At 45.5% G+C, this 19,727-nt stretch overlaps 1 protein-coding gene across 1 annotated transcript in view; it reads right to left on the bottom strand.

Annotated features, from left to right (window-relative positions):
* Positions 1 to 19,727, bottom strand: part of ANTXRL (ANTXR like) — a 359,532-nt gene that overhangs the window by 74,851 nt on the left and 264,954 nt on the right. Inside the window, exons 10-13 of the mRNA XM_069611191.1 lie at positions 16,631 to 16,729; positions 15,552 to 15,621; positions 12,843 to 12,921; positions 6,423 to 6,518 (exon numbers count right to left, since the gene is read on the bottom strand). Of these exons, the coding sequence (XP_069467292.1) occupies positions 6,423 to 6,518; positions 12,843 to 12,921; positions 15,552 to 15,621; positions 16,631 to 16,729 (344 nt within the window). The remainder of the gene's footprint in view (positions 1 to 6,422; positions 6,519 to 12,842; positions 12,922 to 15,551; positions 15,622 to 16,630; positions 16,730 to 19,727) is intronic.

Genomic DNA, 19,727 nt, shown 5'->3' with positions numbered 1-19,727 from the left:
CAATTGAAGCAATAGGTTATGTGAAGTGTAACAGAGTATCAAACCTTTTTTGGGCCTCCTTGGGCCCTCTTCCGTTGCCTTCCTGTTTGGTGAATCTGTTGGTTGTCTCCATGACTATCAGTCTGGCTTCAGAGCAGCACAGCCTCAGAAACTGCTCTCCTGAACACCTGCGAAGATCTGCTCTCTAATTTTGATTCCAGCCTTCCTTCTGTCCTCATCCTCTGTCACCTTTCCTCTTTTTTTGACATAGTCAACCATTCCACCCTGATCAATCGACTCCGCTAGAACCTGGGCATCACGGTTCAGGCCCTAGAGTGTGGCCTCCATCCTACTGGACCAACCCTCCCAGGTCCAGCTTCGGTCCTCTCTCTCAACCACCTCTTTTTCCACATGTGGTGTTCCACAGGGCTCTATCCTCTCACCCTAGCTCATCAATGTCTACTTAGCCCCTTTGGCCCACCTGATCTCTACCTTCTCCTCCAACTTTCAGTGTTATGCGGATGACACTGAGCCCTCTTTCAGGCTCCCCTCAGCCTCCTCTCCTCTCTCGTTCATTCCTGACTGTCTAGCTGTGATTAAAGATTGGTGCACCTTCAACGATCTCTGCCTTAATACCATTAAGATGGAGATTCTTCTCATTGGGACCCCTGCTCCCGCTTTCCCTCTCTTACTCCAGCCGCCCTCCTTAGACCCTGTTCCTTCGTCTTCCTGGGTGTCAAAAAGCCTTGGTGTCATCTTCGATTCCACTCTCTCCTCCTCTCATCACATCACAGATCTTGCCAAGAAGGCAAACCACCAGCTGCACCTCATCACAGGTATTCTTCCTTTTCTTACTTTCCCACAGAAACTCACTGTCTCTAGAGCCCTGGTTCTCTCTAGTCGGTACTACTGCAACAGCCTCTTTCTCAATCTGTAATGAATCCATAACAGGACTGCAAGACTTATCCTTGACCTCCAGCCCGAGGGTTTCTGACCAGCCATGAAATCCCTTCACTGGCCAGTGGTGGTTGAAAGGATCAACTACAAGACCCTCGGCATCAGTGGTCGAAGTGTGAGAAAAGAAGTAGTGGAACTATGTTCCCTGCTAGCCTGCCCTGGTCCTCACAAACCCCATCGCCCTGTACCCTCCCACACACAATACAAACCCCCAACCACATTTGCCTGCTGTTTAAGGGAATGTCCAGTGCAGTGCACTGAAAGTGCAAGTTTCAACCTCTTCCTACACTATTATTTTAAAACGAGAGGAGCACCGCTCCCGTCCGCTCCCGCTCACTTCGAACACTGCTCTGCATCGTCCACAAGGCTTTCAGGGAATGGGCCTGCACTACCTCCAACCCTCTCATCCAAAATACCCTCCTTCTCGAGGCCATTGCTCAGCTACCTCCAACTCTCTGGGAGCCAGACGCTTCTGCAGGCAGAGAGTGGGGTTTAGATCACTCTCCTCTGGAGGTGCCTCCCTCTGCAATAGCCTGCCCCTCTCAAACTTGAGCCGGACCACCTGAAGTGCTCAAGAATTTATTTTCTCTCTCTCTCTCTCTCTCTCTCTCTCTCTCTTTCTCTCTTTCCCCGCCACCCCTTAACCCCCAGTCTCACTGGGTACCAGGCTCCTCCATGATCAGTCTCATCAGCACTGCCTTCAGGCCTAACGTGCACATAGGGGCTGTAACCTTTACAGCCCCCTGCCTCCTTGCACTTACCCAGAGCCATGCTGCCCTGATTGCACTTACCCTTTCGATCTCCCTGCACTTCCCCCGCTCCCTTCCTCCAGCACTTTTGCGATGTTGCACTTGCACAATCTGAATGACACAAGGTCTAGTTAGATTGTTTGTCTTGTCCTTCCTCGGTCCCCCCCCCCCTGTCTTGTTGCGCCTAGAAACACTTGTGTACAGGCATGTTATAAATGACATATATTATATCACATCACAAGTGATGACATGTGCTTGTGCATCTCATCATATGCATCTTAAAGGGCGTCTGAATGTGTGCATCACTGATGCACACGTTCAATTGTCATTTTTCACCCCTTCTACAAATTTGCACTAATAAAGGCGGTTTATGAGCATTTCAAATTGTTAGGAATGGTTTTCTATCCTCTGGCCTGGTGGACAGATGTATAGAGGGCCAACCTTGTTTAGTAATAGATTCAACTCTGGTAGCTGTAGCCAAACCAATTTAAGGCAGCAATGTGAGAGGTCATGGCTAAGTCTCAGGATGGGTGAGCCTGCTAAGGGGTCCTTAATGAGTACATGCAGTGAAATATCAAGGAACACACTTAGATTAACAGTTATACAAATATTTATTAATGCCCATATAACAATATGAAAACTGACTACTAGCATGGAATACCACACAAGTCTAAATAAAAGATAAATATATACAAACACTGGAGTAGGGCAAAATATATAAAACACCCCTGCAAAGGTAGGGGAGTATTAGTATGCAGCACTACAGGTCCACAGAGATACAACACTAACTTTAAAAGTCCATCCCTAAGAAGTATGGGGCCTTGTGCCCAAAGATTCACCAAAATTCCACAGTTTTGTGAGATGGGAACAAGTTAGTAGAGGGATTCTGGGGTCCAATGAAGAGTTCCAAAGAGTAGAGGGCAGGTAATCCTGGCTAATAGAAGTGTCCCCCACTTTCGGAATATTTGTGTGAACAAGCAATGGCAAAGCCAAAATGTTACAAAAGTTTCAAAATGTTACCTAACTTTTAAAAGGGAGTTAGGGGTTCAGGTAAGTACTGTTACAACTCACCCCCTGTACTTTGATTCTTCTTTCGACTTGGCAGGTCTTCTGAAGAGCGTCCAAGGTTGCTTTTACTGCCATCAGCTCCTATCTTTGATGCCCTGAGGTTGCGGGATCGAGCACTTCTCCCATTGGCGACAAATGATTGTGCAAGTTCTTCAGGATGGAGAATACAGAAGAACTCGATGCAGGGTCCCTCTCAGCACAGGGCCGGATGCAGGAAAGCTGTTTTGGATGATGACAACTGATAAACCGCATCGCAGGGGGGCACACTTATTGCGGTCAGACTTTGCCTCCTATCTCAGGTCTCTCTGCTGCTTGAACCAGGACATTTGGCAGAAACGGCTCCTGTAGCAAAAGTTGTCAATAGCCAAAGTTCCACGCCTCAACGTGGAACGGTGATGTCTGTAGCACGGTAGCCCAAACTCTGAGCTGGGAAGTCAATGGGTGATCCAAGGGCTCTTCTTCACAGGACTTTGAGATGAAGTCGAGAATGGATGTTCCCTCTACTCCAAGGGTCGAAGCTCCTTCGCAGGACTTCTGGAGATCAGGTGATTTGAAGAAGGCCTGGCAACCATCTTCTGTTGCTGTCCTGAAAGAGCCCTGTCTTGTACATACAAGACAGGGCTCTTTCAGGACAGCAACAGAAGATGGTCGCCTGGCCTTTTTCAAATGGGTCCACTGTCTCCTTACATGTCTTGCAGCTGGACAGGATACTTGTCTCCTTCAGGTTTCTTCCAGGATCTCTCTGGAATGGGTGCAGGAGTCCTCTTCTTATCCAAAAGGCAGGTAAGAGCCGATACTCCCACTAGCCAATCTAAGATCTGGCTCACACACACACACACACACACACCAGCAGTGGTCCAATCAGGACCGCTGGTGGCACAGTTCATGCATACCATTCACACACACTGAAACCAGTTTGTGGATTGAGATCGGACAGTGGCAACCCACTTCCTGGCAGAAAACACACACGGCCCTGCAGTGGCCTCCAAAAAGCCTCAGCTTTCCCAGACACTGGAAGTCTCTATAAGGATTGTCCTGTCCACACATGTCAGGAAGAAGGGTTAGTGATAATATGGCCAGGGGGCAAACGAAAAACCTTGTGGCATGGCCATGTTTGACCACTAGCCACAGTAGGTAGCCAAACATGTTATAGGTGGTAAGGCAAAATAAAAATACACTAACCAATAGCAAAAAGTAACTGCTGCCATAAGCTTGTCTCTTGGGCACACCTAAAGTAATCAAAAACCTGAGTGTTAGGCTAGGGCAAACCTAATGTGCACCCCATTGTACTGCATTGTAAGATGCATTTCAAATGATTTAATGTTACCAAAAGTGACAACCAAAAGTGACAATAGGTTACCAAAGTGGCAACAAAGTAACAAGACTAGGGGAAACAATGGTTCCCACTTCTAACAGCCTGAAGGACCTTTCAGTTTCCCCATGACAAATGAGCAAAAGCCAGTGTAGTGAAGTTGGAGGCTTCATTGCAATGTGAAAAGTTCAGGTGAGCTTTTTAAAAGCAAAAAGTATGGGGGCCTATACAAAAGGAAAGGATGGTGCTGTAAAGATAAATCTTTCCTAACACAAAGCACATCTCCGAAACCAAACATGGAATGGTCTTTAAAGTGCACAGAAAATTGTCATATTACCCTTTTTAGAATATGTGTAAAGCGATGCACATTACTTGACTGGATCATTTGTAGCATTTTCATGTTATGCATTTTCTTTTCAATGGAACAGTGGTATGAACCCCTGCTGACGCACTTGCATTTCTATCCCTCAAATAAGGATACAAATATTGTCCCCCTTTTTATCATATCACAATGACAGGCCTTTCAAGGGCATGTGGCTGTGAAATGCACCCCAAGTACCCACATGGGTGCAGAGAGCCTGTCGTACATTACAAGGTGGCTGCCAAGCACATCATTTGCTGTACCACACAGCCCCCTGAAAATCCCAGATCACTTTTCCAGATAAAGTGATCTTATTATGGCACAAGTGATGAGATGCGCTTGCACATTACATTACATTTACCCACAAAAGTGCTCCATGTTCTCAAAGGCTATCTGAATATCAGCATCTTTTTAGGCCGGTAAGATAACTCAGCGGGTTGAGCGCTCGCTGTTGTGATCTGCAGGTTGCAGGTTCAAATCCCAGCAAGGCCAACTCAGCCTTTCATCCTTCCGAGGTCGATAAATGAGTACCAATTTCGGTTGGGTGATATTGTATGTAAATATGTGCTCTGTAAAGTGCTTTGGATTAAGGCGCTTTGTAAATAACACATCATTATCATGTTACCCCCTTTGTGCAGTTGCTCAAATAAGGGGGTGGTTCTGTGCACTGCAAAGTGCAAACCGAATCCCCAAATGGAATACTCTTTAAAATACACAGGAAAATAGTCACATTTCTGAGTGCCCATGTGGAACAGGTACAAGGGAGCACACAATGCTGACATGCATTTTCTTTTAAACGGAGCAGCAGTGGTATACGCTGATGCTGTTCCATTTGCTGTTCAAGAGGGTTGGCCAGCACATAGTTTGTGCGTAAATAGCCTTTGTGGTTAAGGTGATTTGCACAGTTCCAACTGTATCATTTGCTTGGCTACTAGTAATCCAGACTTCTAGGACATTGGCTCAGAACTGACGAATTCGGTATATTCAAAGAGCAGTATTCAAGCCGAGTTGACCCATCAAATACTTGTATCTATAAGCGCAGCTTGAATTCTGCTTAAAAAGTTCGAACCATTGGAAGCCTCACCTGCATGTCGTTTGCATCTTATGAATCGAGTCGAGTCCCAATGTTTAGCTAGGCTCGAATCATTTTTTCGATCCAGTTTACCTAGCTTTAATATGTACTATATGAATATACATTATAATTACTGATGAAAAAAGAGAATGATCAATGACCTTAGACAGATATTCATGGATTTATGTCTTATTAAATTCTGTTCAGTATAGTGCAGTATATCTGAATATGTGTAGATAATAGAATATGGTCTTCAGAAGCTACAGTCATAAAATAACCTATTTCAATTTAGACAAATGCGTTCACCCAGAACCAGAGAATATAGGACTGGGTGAAGGAGGGCTGTTAATGTTAGCTGAACTATGAAATCAATCTATAGGGTAATAATCATTAGAACTACTGACCCAAAGAAGGAACAAGTGAATATACTCAAGGGGAAAAATCAGTGAATGATTCTGAAATAACCAGGGCAAAGATGACAGTACTACTCAGACGGGCAGATAGCTCAGAGAGTTAAGCGCTCTCAGGTGACACATGTGAAGATCCTCCAGATCACAGGTTTGAATTTAGGCAGGGCCAACTAAGCCTTATATCCTTCCAAAGGTCAATAAATGGGGAACTATTTCAAATGGGCAACAGACGCCCCGATCCATTACAGCAGCATAACATGGGAAAAGGCAGTAGCCAGTGCTATATAAAAACATGCTGGCACTGTTATCATTGTATGCACACCGGAGCTCGCTCCTATTTGACACACACGCGTGATCATGGAGAAGTACATTGCGATGGGTGTTTGGAAATGCCAGCTCCCAGTATCCTCCCTTCATGGACAGATGGCAAGTGTGGCACAGTTAGAAACAGACTCCTCGTTATTTACTCGCAATTGTCGAAGGCAATAAACGAACTGACACATGAATAACTCACCAGAGTGCAACAAAGCGGCCAGAACCACCAGAGGAGCGCCAAGGCCAGCAAGAGAAAAAGGATGAGGAGCACGATGAACAGGATGATGCCCGTGTTCTGCCAAGGAGAGAAAATAGAGGTTAGCGGGCAATAAAGGCAGGCAGCCTGCATCCATCATCGATTTAACAAGGACAGCCATTACCTGCATAGATGCCACATGGAATGCACACACAACTTCCGGCTGGTGAAACCCAATAACAACCCTCATGAACGCAGCAACTGGTGCTAGGTAAACGAATACACTCGGCACTCAAGGGAGACATATTCAGTGGCCAGATTCTCGGAGAATGGCAGGGGCTACGTGCTCTCCGGAACCTGCAGCTGCAACATCTGCATGCATGCAGAGGGCTGGGTTGCATGCAGGCCCAGGGCTGGGCTGCATGCAGGCAGAATGCTGGGCTGCTCTCTGCCTGCATGCAGGTAAAGGGCTGGCTGCATGCAAGCCCAGGGCTGGGCTGCATGTAGGCCGAGGGCTGGACTGCATGCAGGCAGAGGGCTGGGCTGCATGCAGGCCCAGGGCTGTGTTGCATGTAGGCCCAGGGCTGGGCTGCATACAGGCAGAATGGTGGGTGCTCTCTGCCTGCATGCAGGCCGAGGGCTGGTCTGCATGCAGGCCCAGGGCTGGGCTGCATGCAGGCCCAGGGCTGCGCTGCATGGAGGCAGAGGGCTGGGCTGCATGCAGGCCCAGGGCTGGGCTGCATGTGTAAGTGGCTTACTTAGTGTCGCATATGTATTGGCCCCTCGCACCTACGTGAGTGGTGCACCAAGGCCACCCTTCTTCGATGTACACAATGTAATGTAAACAATTGATAGAAGCGCTCGTGTTTTGTTTAGCATTTCTCTCTGTGAAAGAGTAAACAAGTAAAGGGTCTCGGGAGAAGTCTTCCTACATTGCGCTCCCCCCCAACGCCCCTCCCCGCCCCCCGCACCTGGCTTATCTCAGGGAAACGAGGCTCAAGGGAACCTGACACAGGCACACGAGCATTTCAGATGCCACAGGGCACTTCTAGGCAGCCACCTAGGGCGAGCAGGCATCATGGCGTGCAACGTTGGCCCTAAAAGTTTCGAGCCTGCCACATTGTATGGTGGTGGAGAGCAGTGTGCCAAAATGGCACATTTCCCGAGGCAGCGTGACTCTGTGCACTGGTCAGTGGTTCGTCCCTTTGAGAATCTTTAACGCACTCCTCTAGGATGTGTTTGGCACTTGGTGGCTCACCTCCAAGCTGCAGATTGTGTAGGTGGGCAAAACTGCAGTGCAAAGACTTTTGAACAGGCTATTTTAATTTGGGGGATTTGACCCCCATTTATTAAATGTAGCAGCCCCTTTCGCTTACATCTGCTTCAGGCACATGCAAATGAAACATTCTTCATGGATCCCACCTTTTTTCTTAGAAACTAGACATTAACATGACTCGCATGAAAACTCACTTTCTACTCAGCAATATTCCCCCAGCATAACCCTCTAAAAAGAAGCATCCTCAGTCTTGGCCTGATGATGTATTGTGTGCGAGTAATCATGTCATAGCATTCTTATTGCAGGGATTGCCCCAAAGCAGTATCTGTCAATTAAAACAGCAACAGATGGCCCTTTGAGCAGTGTTTGCCTCAATGGAAAGGAATCTCATTTAGGTAGCTTGTCCTCTAGAGATTCCATTGCCACGATGGCCTCGTTGAATGCTGTGCCCAACTGGAAGAGTCTGTATTTATGTTGTCACTGTCCGAGGTCAAGCCCTCCACGAAGAGGCCATTTGTATGGCATCTTGGTGAATTGCAATGAGGTTAATAAAGATACCACAAGTATGGTAATGTCACTCCCTACACTGGTTCCCCATAAGCCACACTCTACTGGAGCAGCTGACGGGACTGACTCAATGGAAGGGCCCATTCCTGCAGTCTCCTATTCTGTTGATTTTCTATACAGGAAGATGTCATGTAAAGAACCCCACTCTGATGTTCTGCTTTACTGGAAGAACCTATCTCTCTGGTGTCCCCTCCAAAGGTTTGGGTCTATTTGTACTAAAACATTGGACCTAATCACATTTGATCGAATTTGACCATTTTTTGGTCTAAAATGTGGGGGGAGACCCCCTCAACCTTCCCTGCCAACTTCCCCTCAACCTAATCTATTCCCTTACCCAATATATAAAAATGGTCAAAGAATTCGATCAAATGTTTTAGGTCAAATGTTTTTAGGTCACTTATGCTAATACCACTCTAAAGACTAGGGCCATTACTATAGTTTTGCTTTTTGATGTCAGGCCCAAAAGGATGAGTCTTAGTCTGATGTTAAGCCCAACATTAAGGTTTCATTTCAATTGTTTTCCAGTCTAGTGTTATACACATTTCTATCTATGGGTTGCCAGCCTCAATCTATTCGACAAAGAAAGAGTTTATTTCTTCCCTGTACATTCTGGCGTTCTGCTTTAGGGAAGTCAATTTTCACAGGGTACCTGTCTGATGGTCTTCAGGAAGAGGTAACAAGGTATCCTGTATCTTTCTAATGTTAAGCACTAGAAGGGTTCATTTCTGTGGTGATCATGGTTAATGGTCTTCAAGAAGGGATCATTTGTATCATGTGCCTTTATGACATTAAGAACCAGGTGGGACCATTCATGTGGGGTGCCTGTTTGATACCATGGCTTAGAGGAAAGGTTCCCTCCTGTGATGATCACTACTATTCCAGAGAGAGGGTTTGCATTATGAGTTTGGAGGATTTTATTTTCTCCGCTTTCCGCAAACAATAATGACTGCGGAAATCTAAGTGGCACTGCATGATGAGGTCTTCACTACGCCACCAAAGAAAGTCTGCATGTTTTTCTTTTCACTTGTCTTTTTAAACAAAATAGGTATTTTGAGCCTAGTTTTGAATATGGAAATGAATTGGGTACAGAAGTGGATCAAACCATTATGTACTAATGCACGGAAGGTCCTTAGTGACCCTTCTGTGCATTACTTTGCAAATGGTGTGACAAGATACTCATCTAAATGCTCAATTTTACATGGTCTTTTTGTGCCTTGACTTGAAGGGATGTGCCAACGCATGTTGGCGGTGGGGAGCGTTGTTGTTTACCTTCTCCTTTTCAAGGTAAAATGTGGAGCATTTGTTTGGAGGTATATGATCCCCTATTAGCACCCTGGCAGGGGGGAACCCAGCCAATCAGATGACTAGGGACGCAGGCGTTAACCACTGGTACAAGCCCACGTTCCATGACACCTAATGGCCGGCTGCCCCACCGCTGTCTTTCCACCACCCTCCATCACTTTATTTTGTTGTCACCCTCCCACCCCCCAACCCCTGTATGGAGCCTGGCTTCCCTTTCCATTGTGGCCATCTTGGAAAAGGATTGTCCTTCGTACAACAGGACGCTGCACGCATCCAGGTGTACGAAGAAAAATCCTTTTTGTTAGCACCCCGGGTTACCTATTGGTAACCGGGGTGCTAATATCCTTAATCCCCTGTTCCATTGTCTTGAATGGGGGATAACGGTCCGAAGCTCTCGTTATCTGCCCTCACTTCGCTCCATCCAATAACTTGGGCTGCTGGCCATCATCCCCCGTTCCAGCCACTGGAACGGTGGATTAACACCATAATCATGAAAACATACCCCCACAGGAAAACCCATTTTGCTTTCCTGCACTTCTAGACCTCTCAGGTTTAGCTCTTGCCATCCATGCCTGCTTTTTTTCCCTTGGAATTATTTTTAGACTTGTATTATAACAAAATTTAAAATGGGAATGAAAAAACTTCAAGTTCCAGAATTCAATGGAAAAGAAACAAGTTGCATGGCCTTCTCGCGTATGGCAAGGGGGCACTTAAGAGTTCTGCTGTTTCAATTGAGGACACACAATGCTCATCAAATAAAAAGATAAGAAAGGTATGATAGGCCTTAAAGAAGGATTGCTATAACATAACTGGAAAGAGAAAGAGCACAAATGTGTCAGCGAGAAGCCACACCGAAAAGAGAAAAGAAAAATGAACTTACTGTAAAGAAATAAGCTGAGAGCGAAAGCCAAGGAGGCGGCAGATTCTCAGAAAGAAAGGGAAGTGTAGAGAAAGTAGACAGAGGGAGTCTGTAAAATGATAGGGAAACAGTTGAATGCATGGAGGACATCCCGAGAACACAAGCTCCTTTTACAGATGTTCAGTCATAAGATCACAGATTTAATTGACGACAGTTAACATTTACGAAATATCATGCCAAATTCAATGAAAACAACCTGTAACTTACACAGAGAATATTAGACAGTTCCCTCAGTATTTTCGGGAATGTATACTAAGTAATAAGAGCCAAGTTACTCCACAAAAAGCCATACTCATTAAAAATGATGCTCTCACTTTCTGCCTGGTGAAATAATTAGGTGAAGCACTTTTTATTTTAATTCTTTTATTATTATTTTGCATTTATTTTTTTATTGTGTACAGCAGAACTCATCACACCTCCCAACTCGTGGACTGCCACCTTCCTGCTCCGATTCCCATGCGGTTGCCCAGCAACCCATCCCTCTGATTAGAGGCTTTTCTCTGTTGTATCCGGCCCGTCCATCTCTCCTCTTCTCCTGAACTTTACTGCGATGCACATCGCCACTAAATAGAGCTATAGGAGCAGGTGGGTCTTGAGTCAGACTGTGCCAAAAAGCTGGCTTTAGCTCGACCCTCATCTTAATCCAGGACTTGTCTAAAACACGGGCAGAGCCTCACCTCAAAACATTTGTAAACCAAAGACCCTACTGACTCCAATCTCATCAGCATGGCTTATAGTGAGCACTCTGTGCCTTTCTACCTGACCCTCACAGAACTTCAAACGATGGTAAAGAACACGTGCTGGTGCAGTGTGTGCAGCATCGGGGTCCTTGTATTCCGCAAACTACAATAGATAAGTCAAATACTCATTAGAAAGAAGACCTAGCTGAGATGGAAGACATTGGCTTCCTCAAATGGGGAACTATGTTGCTTGGAAAAGAGCAATACCTGCTGCCCTCTTTAAGCATTCGGACCAGGATCCACACACTGCACTGCCAGAGGCGTACACAGTAGGGCCTAAAGGGCTAGGCCCACCCAAAATCTGTAAATGCCCACTCAGCAGCACTGTGTGGGCATTAACAGATGCTAATTTCACTGCAGTGGGCCCAGCTAGATTAGCTTCAGGCCCCACGTGTTAGACACTCCTTGCTACGGCTCTGCTGGGGCCGTGGTGTGCTGCTACGGGTTAAGGCCATCCCTGTAATAAACAGATTATATGACACGCCACCTTCGTCGCTTGCACTGCACGTTCAACAGGGCGCTGCAATCACTTAACCACATTTAAATGTAAAGCCCTTTCGTCTCCAGCAAGAGAAATATCTGCTATTGCTTGGGCGGTCGTGGGACAATATGTGCTATTTCTTGGGTGGTCGGAGAGCAATATGCGCTATTTCTGGGTGGTCGGAGAGCAATATGCGCTATTTCTTGGGTGGTCGGAACTGATGGACGCATTTGCTTTTCAATGTATGCATAAAAGCGCCCATTAACTACTCAAATGTGTGCCTTCTTTCAAGACAAAGTGGGTCACACAAATATGCTTTAAACTGTCATTTATTTTACATTTTTTAGCTTACTACACACACACACACACACACACCAAAAGAGCTATTTTGTGACATTTCGTATTCGATTAATTCATGGTAATCCATAGACATAAACTGTTTTTTTGATTGTTCATTATTATTGTAAATTGTGATGATGTCATTTTTTTATTTTAATGTTGTGTTTTGCAAGTGTGTGTTCATTTATGAAATATTGTGAGATTTAATAAATCATTCAATATGCTTTTGGTACATAATTGACTAGTGTTTTATTGTGTGGATAAATATAACTCTAGGTTGGCTGCGAGTGATGATCCTGACATCACCAATAGTGTTGAAAAGCTCACTGCACTAAATATACGTCACCACTTCAAATGAAGGTTTAACATTGTTTTACATGTATCAATTATTTCTGGAGGGACAATTTCATTATTTGGCTAGATGATTTTTTCCCAGTCCCTCCCAGACTGGGGGATAGCCCTTGTGTATTAAGTAGATTAATATGATGCGTCTTCTTACTGTACGCTCCCCAAAGGCTTAAGAAGTTACAGACCTAAATGTCAGTTGAGAAGTGTGCTAAACTGGCTTCTCCAATAAAACAATTGGTTCAGTTGTAAAGCCAAGCAAGCGAGATTCACTGCAGTTTGTTCTCACAGGCATACTTACACAGTGAGTGCTTGTGATACTGACGGAGCTGGAGATGAAGGTAAATGTCAGTTGAGAAGTGTGCTAAACTGGCTTCTCCAATAAAACAACTGGTTCAGTTGTAAAGCCAAGCAAGCGAGATTCACTGCAGTTTGTTCTCACATGCATACTTACACAGTGAGTGCTTGTGATACTGACGGAGCTGGAGATGAAGGTAAGCCCTTGGTTCATGCTGACTTGCAAGAAAACCACCCTAAAAGGATGACAAATATGATGAGATCCAGGACTCCACTGTCTTTGGAATGAGGTGAACAATTAAACAGTGAAGATAAGGAAACAGATGTTTTCAAGACACAGTGCTGTAGATCGAGAGAGAGAAAACAAAGGCATGCATAGCACTCAAGGTGGACCAGCACAGCCAGGGAGAAGCTTGAAGAAGAAGGGAAGGAAAGGTGTGAGACAGAGCCCTATGTCAGGAGAGCGAGATGTGTGTCACCACATCCTCATGTCCAGAGAGAGGGAACATGTGTGTGTTGAACCATATCTCCAGAGAGCAAGACTTTTGTGAGGCAGAACCTTGTGTGTTTCTATGTACTGAGCTTTACATGGAGTGAACCTAGTTGGGAAGCAATGTAGAGCTGTACCAGAAGGAGATCCAGTAATAGGATACACACATATGGCTACAGTTGGAAGGATAGAATATTACGGGCTCAGTTAGGACATGGAGAAAGGGGGCATTGAGGTTTCCAGGTGTAAGTACAGCTAGGAGAGAGAGAAAAGGAGGAACCAATATGGGTGGAGGGAGGGCGCTGAATGTTGTTGGTCCATGAGATGATGAGATGAGTGTTCAGGCCTCCCCTGAATTGCAGGAAGGAGTGGGACAATTTGATATCAGGAGGCATATTAAGCCATCGAGTGTTCTTGGTCCTTAGTTGGAGAAAGCGGTCTTCATAGCCTTTCCTTTATGCAGTTCTCGTTCTGCAAACTGTGATGTCCAGTCACAGGGTCCATTATGGTGGTTTAAATACACATTGTGAATCAAATGGCACTACAGTTAGGCACAATATTGTTGGGTGGGGGTGACAGGCAGGTGAGGGTTTAGGGACAGTGAGAATAAAGAAGGCTAAGATAGGATCAGGGAACTACAGAGTACAAAAGAGGGCACTGGGACAGAAACTGCAATGGGGAAAATGGCATTAGATATGAAATATTAAGCAACACAATATTTGGAGATGCCATAATGTGAAATGTAACCATGATGTCCAGGCTTCTAGTGCTGCATTAGCCCCTAGCAATGTTATGTTTGTCAGGGAGGCAAGTGGGGCATTAGTGGGCAGTGGTCGCTTCCAGGTGACGTCAGGCCTGAATGGGAAGCCAGGGTCGTTCCCTAAGGGGGAGAGTGATATGGCCGTTCTTCCGCTGTCCTTTAATAAGACCCGCTGCTGCATACAGGATGACGTGTAGGGGGCAAGTGTTGTTTGTGTCAGGGACACAAGTAAGCAGGGTGAGAAATGACTAGTCATTAGATGATTGTCTGGAAGTCCACTTGGAATGTAGAACTGAATTTACCTGATGCAGGAGATTTGGTACCATGCAGTTTTGCTCTCCATATTGGTGGGCGTGTTGAAGAACATGTTGCAGACAATTTAGAATTGCAGTGAGTTGGTGTAGTTGGGGAGGAGGGAGGAGGAAGTGTCGAGGACGGGTTTCTTATTTCTAGAGAGTGAGATGTGGGAGCAGACCGCAGTCGTAGTAAGATGTTTTTCTGTGTAATTCAGACTTTTACCCTCAGGAGAATTAGATCTGACAAAGGCCTGATGTCCATATTGGTGGCAACAATAATTGACACTCACTACTATACCTCCCTTTGGTTTGTTGCAGTGTATAGTTTCCCACCAAGTAGGGAGGTTGGTAACCCCTCAGTGGGTTCACCCGATTTGAGATCGGTGTGACTTGGATATCAACAAGCCTTATATCTCGAGAAGGAACTGATAAAGTGAAGCGTTGTGCCTCTTAGAGATGGGAATGTGTGTGAATTCAGCAGTGGAGGGGTGTGTGTGTGTGTGTGTGTGTTAGTGTGTGTGTTAGTGTGTGTGTTAGTGTGTGTGTTAGTGTGTGTGTTAGTGTGTGTGTGTGTGTGTGTTAGTGTGTGTGTGCGTGTGTGTGTGTGTGTGTGTGTGAGAAAGGAGCCTGTGTACAGAGAGAGGGGACATAAATAAGTAACAAGCTTATGTTTAGAGAAGAACACGTGTGTAATGCAGAACTGTATGTCCTTAGAGGAGAAGCAGGCACCCTGTGGCTCTCCAGATGTTTTGGTATACGACTCCCATGATTCCCCTCCATTTACCATACTAGCTAGGGCTGATTGAAGTTGAAGGCCAACACATTATTTTTCAGAACATTATGCACAGAGAGAAATGTCCAATGAAGGAGAATTGTATGTAATAGGGATCTATGTCAAGTGAGCATGTTGTATGTGATGCAGGACCGTATGCACCATGACATAAGAGTGGGAGAGATAGAGTAATGAGGGAGCATAGTCTTATGTTGGGAGAAAGATAAATGTTCAAAGAGTGAGGAGTGTGTGAAACATGGTCCTTGGCCTAAAAAGAAGTGGACAGGAGATAAAGAGGGAGATGACGAGATAGCAAGGTGGAAAGGTAAAGAGATGAAGAGATAGAAAGAGTATAGCTAGATATAGACAGATAGATAGACTGTTAGACGTGGGGGAGAAAGGTTCTTGATAACAGACACCAGGAGAGTGAGAACATAAGCTGGGAAGTGAGTACCAACATATGCATTGAGCAGGTTTCAGGAAAGGAAAGAGATCTGGAAACGATGGCATAACATGTGAGACTGAAGACATTAAGAAGAAGTACTTACTGACCAATCTCCTCCAGCACTGGAGCAGGACAAAGCATGTAGGTGTCTTGCACAACCGAGGGTTTCTCATCTACAAAAAGTGTCCTCAAGAGAATTAAAGCATGTTTTAAAATGTTCCAAATGTACTTTAAGTTAGAAGACCTGTGCCCCAAGAAGACTTCAGAGTTGGGATTCAGTCACGTGATGAAAAATGGATGTACGGTAAATAGAATGACTGGAATACGCCAGGCAGAAGTCGGTTAGTCAAGTTTGGTGACCACAGAGAAATTGAATTTAGGAGCAGAACAAACCTTATTAAACTCAGCGTGCAAACTTGCATGCGCTCTTCTCCGCATTCCCCAGTGCCAGTGCAGACGTGTTTCCTTGGGTACTTGTGTATGGCGATGACGGTCCAGGAGCACTCCTAGTCATGTTTTCCCTACTGTTACAGTGCGAGACTGTTGCATGTGATCCACTCTGTGTTCATTTTCCTACGCTGTGCAGTGTGTTGTATGCATCATTACATTGTTGCTTCATGGTGAAGCAGGCCCCATTGAGAGCCATGTTGCTCTAGCATGTGCACGCTTTGGTGTTATGCATCTTCACTGCAGTGGTTGTGGTTACATTTATTTATTTATTTATTTATTTGGGTGATTTGTTTTTCTATCCTACCAAGCTGTGATGGTTTTAGGCTCAGTTATGTTGTGGTACTCTGAATGAACCATGGGTTTAGTTACAGTGTAGCGTTGACACTCTCATGAAGTGGCTATGGTGTGGTGACCTTGTTGTATTATGATGTTCTGCAGTATATGTCGTGTTTTAGTTCTGCTATGGTGTATTTTTTCACATTGATCTGGTTTTCTAAGTTACGGAGCTGTCGAAGGTAGTGCTGTCCTACACCGGTGCACTCGTATTTTTACAGTTATTATGAGGTGTACTTTTTTTACTGCTGTACACGTGTGGGATGGTGTGGCACGTACACTTACCGTTAACACGGATAGTGCACTTTGTAGCATTCTTGCACTCCACCAATGCAGATTTGCAGACTATTGGGGGACCAGTGGAGCTAAATGCATTATCTATAACAATAAAATACTCACTGATCGTGATGGAGTCATTGATCTTGAAGCTGCAGAGGACCTGGTCGATATTTCTTGCATGATAAAAGCCATTTCCTTTCACCACCACCTGAAAAGATTCTGTGCAGAGAGAATGAATAACCAGTTACACAACGGAAGGCTTTAATGTATTGTAAATTGTTTTGTACTATGATGGTTGAGAGCATTTTTGCAAGTGGTAGAAGGACACCCCCCGCTCCCTCTTTCACTCCAAGACTTAGGGCCTCATTACACGGTAGGCGGTAAGGGTTTACCGGTACCGGTATTTTACCGGTACCGGTAAACCCTTACCGCCTTACTACAAGGTCCCTTTGCGGGATGGAGAATTTAACACCTGCTTTTTACGGTGCCGTAATTAGCACCTTCCCCATTCCCATTATGCCCTATGGGGCAAAAATGGGAATGGGGAAGGGCAATGGGGGAAGGGGGAATTACCGCCCCATCAACCTTGGAATAGGGCGGTAATTCCCCTTTCCACCAAGGCGGTGCCGGTATTTTACCGGCATGGACCAAGGTGCTAATAGCACCTTGGTCCACCGCCGTCCGTGTAATGAGGCCCTTAGTATACAAGTGATACTTTGCTGTTTTATGTTGTGATTTAGATTTGAGGACTACCCTTCCCTTAATAGGAAACCCTGCCTGCATGGGTCACAAAACCTTCCTGAGAAGCCGCACCAGTCTACAGACAATCAAAAATGTGTCATTTGCTGGCAACCAGTCCCTAAACACTACACATGTACTGGACAAAGTTCAGGGCATTTAGTTCAGACCCGATTCAGTCCATCATTGCAAGGTTAATATTATGACTACCATTACATTGGGTATTACTAATAATAGCTATTTCTACATCACTTAGAAGCAGGAATAATTTGGTGTTATGAGCTCTTTAAAAAAACTCATATGTATGGTCTGAGTGACTGAGCTGGAGGTTGGCCCATCTGATTAACTACTTGCAGCTCCATTGTGGCACAGTTACCTTCCACAGCGCCACCGTTTTGGAAAAGATTTGAAACTGAATTTTCAACTATGAGAAGTTAACCATGCCTTCAAGATATACACAACTCCACAAAACATCAGCAGTGGGACCCATCAGGAATGCAGCATAATGTAGCCTCATGCTTCAAGCATATGGAAAAAGATCAATATGGAGCCACCAATTAATACCAATGGGCCTCATACAGGAAGAATCACAAAGCCTAAAACCTGTGCAAATGTAGGGATGGCTGGAGCGTCTCAAAGATGACTTTGGGCAAATGCCTGTGAATGGAATTTGCATGTGAGCATCTCAAAGACTGGCATATGTTTGAGGCTGTAGAAATCATATGTTATGTCTAAGGGTGCAGAAGTAAGACTCTGACACAGAGGGGTCATGGTGATTATTAGAAATCTTTATCCAAGTGGAAAAAAAACCTATATTGCCCTAACTCGAAGAGGGGTTTCCCTGCCTCAACTGAAATAAATAGTGTCAGAATGTCCAAAGCAAAAGTCCCAATGTCCAATGTCAGAATCCCAACTCTATCCCTTACATTTAAGTTTTAAACTAAATGAAAATGAATTCTTTCTAGCACAAAGAGGGTGACTCCCTTCCCCTGGACAAAAGACTGTTCTGGAATCTTCAGATCTTGAAGTGTTGGGGAATATCTCCCTGCCCCAGCCTTGTTCTGGCTTGAAATACAGTTTGGCAATTGTTGAGGAGACTCTGTTGCCTAGTTGGACCTTCTCAGGCTTCTCTTCTGTCTCTGGGTCCCCAACCCTGATAGGCAGACTGGGTTCCTTTTTACCAGGCACAGTTGCCAAGAAAAGGAGCTTGGATACGTTTCCAAGCTGTAGCGGGTCCCTGACCCTGGTTGGTAGACCTGGTTTCCTCCTGCCAGACACTGTGATGAAAAAGTATAGCCTGGATGCAGTCTCAAGCTGTGGCGGGTCCCTGACCCTTGTTGGTAGACCTGGTTTCCACCTATCAGGCACTGCGATGAAAACGGATAGCCTGGATGCACACCCAAGCTGTGGTGGGTCCCATACAGGCTTGGTTTACTCACCTGCCAAGTACTGCATTTATTGTAGGTCACTCTCACAGATCTCTTTTTATGGGTGCAGGTCCCAGACTCACACTGCAGGTTTCCGCCAGTACCTCGCTAAACTTGCTTCACTGTTCTACCAAGTATTATTCATGTGATTAGGCTTTCTGAATGTCTTTTGAATTTCAACAGGGTCCCAGAACCAATCATGTGGCTTTTTAGGCTTACTTGCCTCCTCAGATTGCCTCTGCCACTCTACAGGGCCCCGAGCAACTCCTGTTCATCAGCGTACCTTATTTCGTGGTCTGCAATGTTCTCGGGATGTCCCAAGTATCTGCCATCTGCGGTGGGGCTTCCCCTGCTTCCTTCTCTCGTCTCAGTGCGCTGGCTGCTCCGCTGCACCTGCTTCTTCCTTGTCGGCATGAGCCTGTTCCTCCATGGGTGCCAACCTTCGTGGATGCCAGGAGCATCTTCCTATCCTTTCATCACGCCTTGCACAGATTAGAATCTCCGGTCCTGTTCTTGCCTGGTTTACCTCCTTTCTTTCAGACCGCATCCAGACCCTCGCTATGCCTCCCTTTCTTTCTGCCCCTTGTGTCCTTACCTGTGGTGTCCCTCAGGGTTCCTCTCTTTCCCCGATTTTGTTCAACATTTATATTTGGGCACTGGTCTGCCTTATTCGCTCCTATGGACTTAATTGTTATTCTTACGCTGATGACATCCAAATCCTGATACGGCTTGATCAGGATCAATCTGTGGTCTCAGCTTGTCTTCATGACTGCCTTAAAGCGGTCGGTGCCTGGATGGACCAAAACTGGCCAAGCTCAACGGCGATAAAAAGGAAGTGATGCTGGTGGGCTGCCCCCCTAATCCTTAATTATGGACCCCCGCCTTCTGGTCCACTTCATTAGGTCCACTGCCTTGTCCTGTCAACAAGGTAAAGAACCTGGGGGTTATCCTCTCTGCCTCCCTTTCCATGTCAAACCAGGTCTCGGCTGTTTGTCAGTCCGCTCATCATCAGATCAGGGTTTTAAAAAGGGTCCTGCCTATGATTCCAGAAG

This window comes from Ambystoma mexicanum, chromosome 8, assembly GCF_040938575.1.
Source record: "Ambystoma mexicanum isolate Mex_15411 chromosome 8, UKY_AmexF1_1, whole genome shotgun sequence".
In the NCBI taxonomy this organism is placed as follows: Eukaryota; Metazoa; Chordata; class Amphibia; order Caudata; family Ambystomatidae; genus Ambystoma; species Ambystoma mexicanum.
Note: the sequence above shows the minus strand (reverse complement) of the source record. Positions and strands in the feature narration are given on the sequence as shown.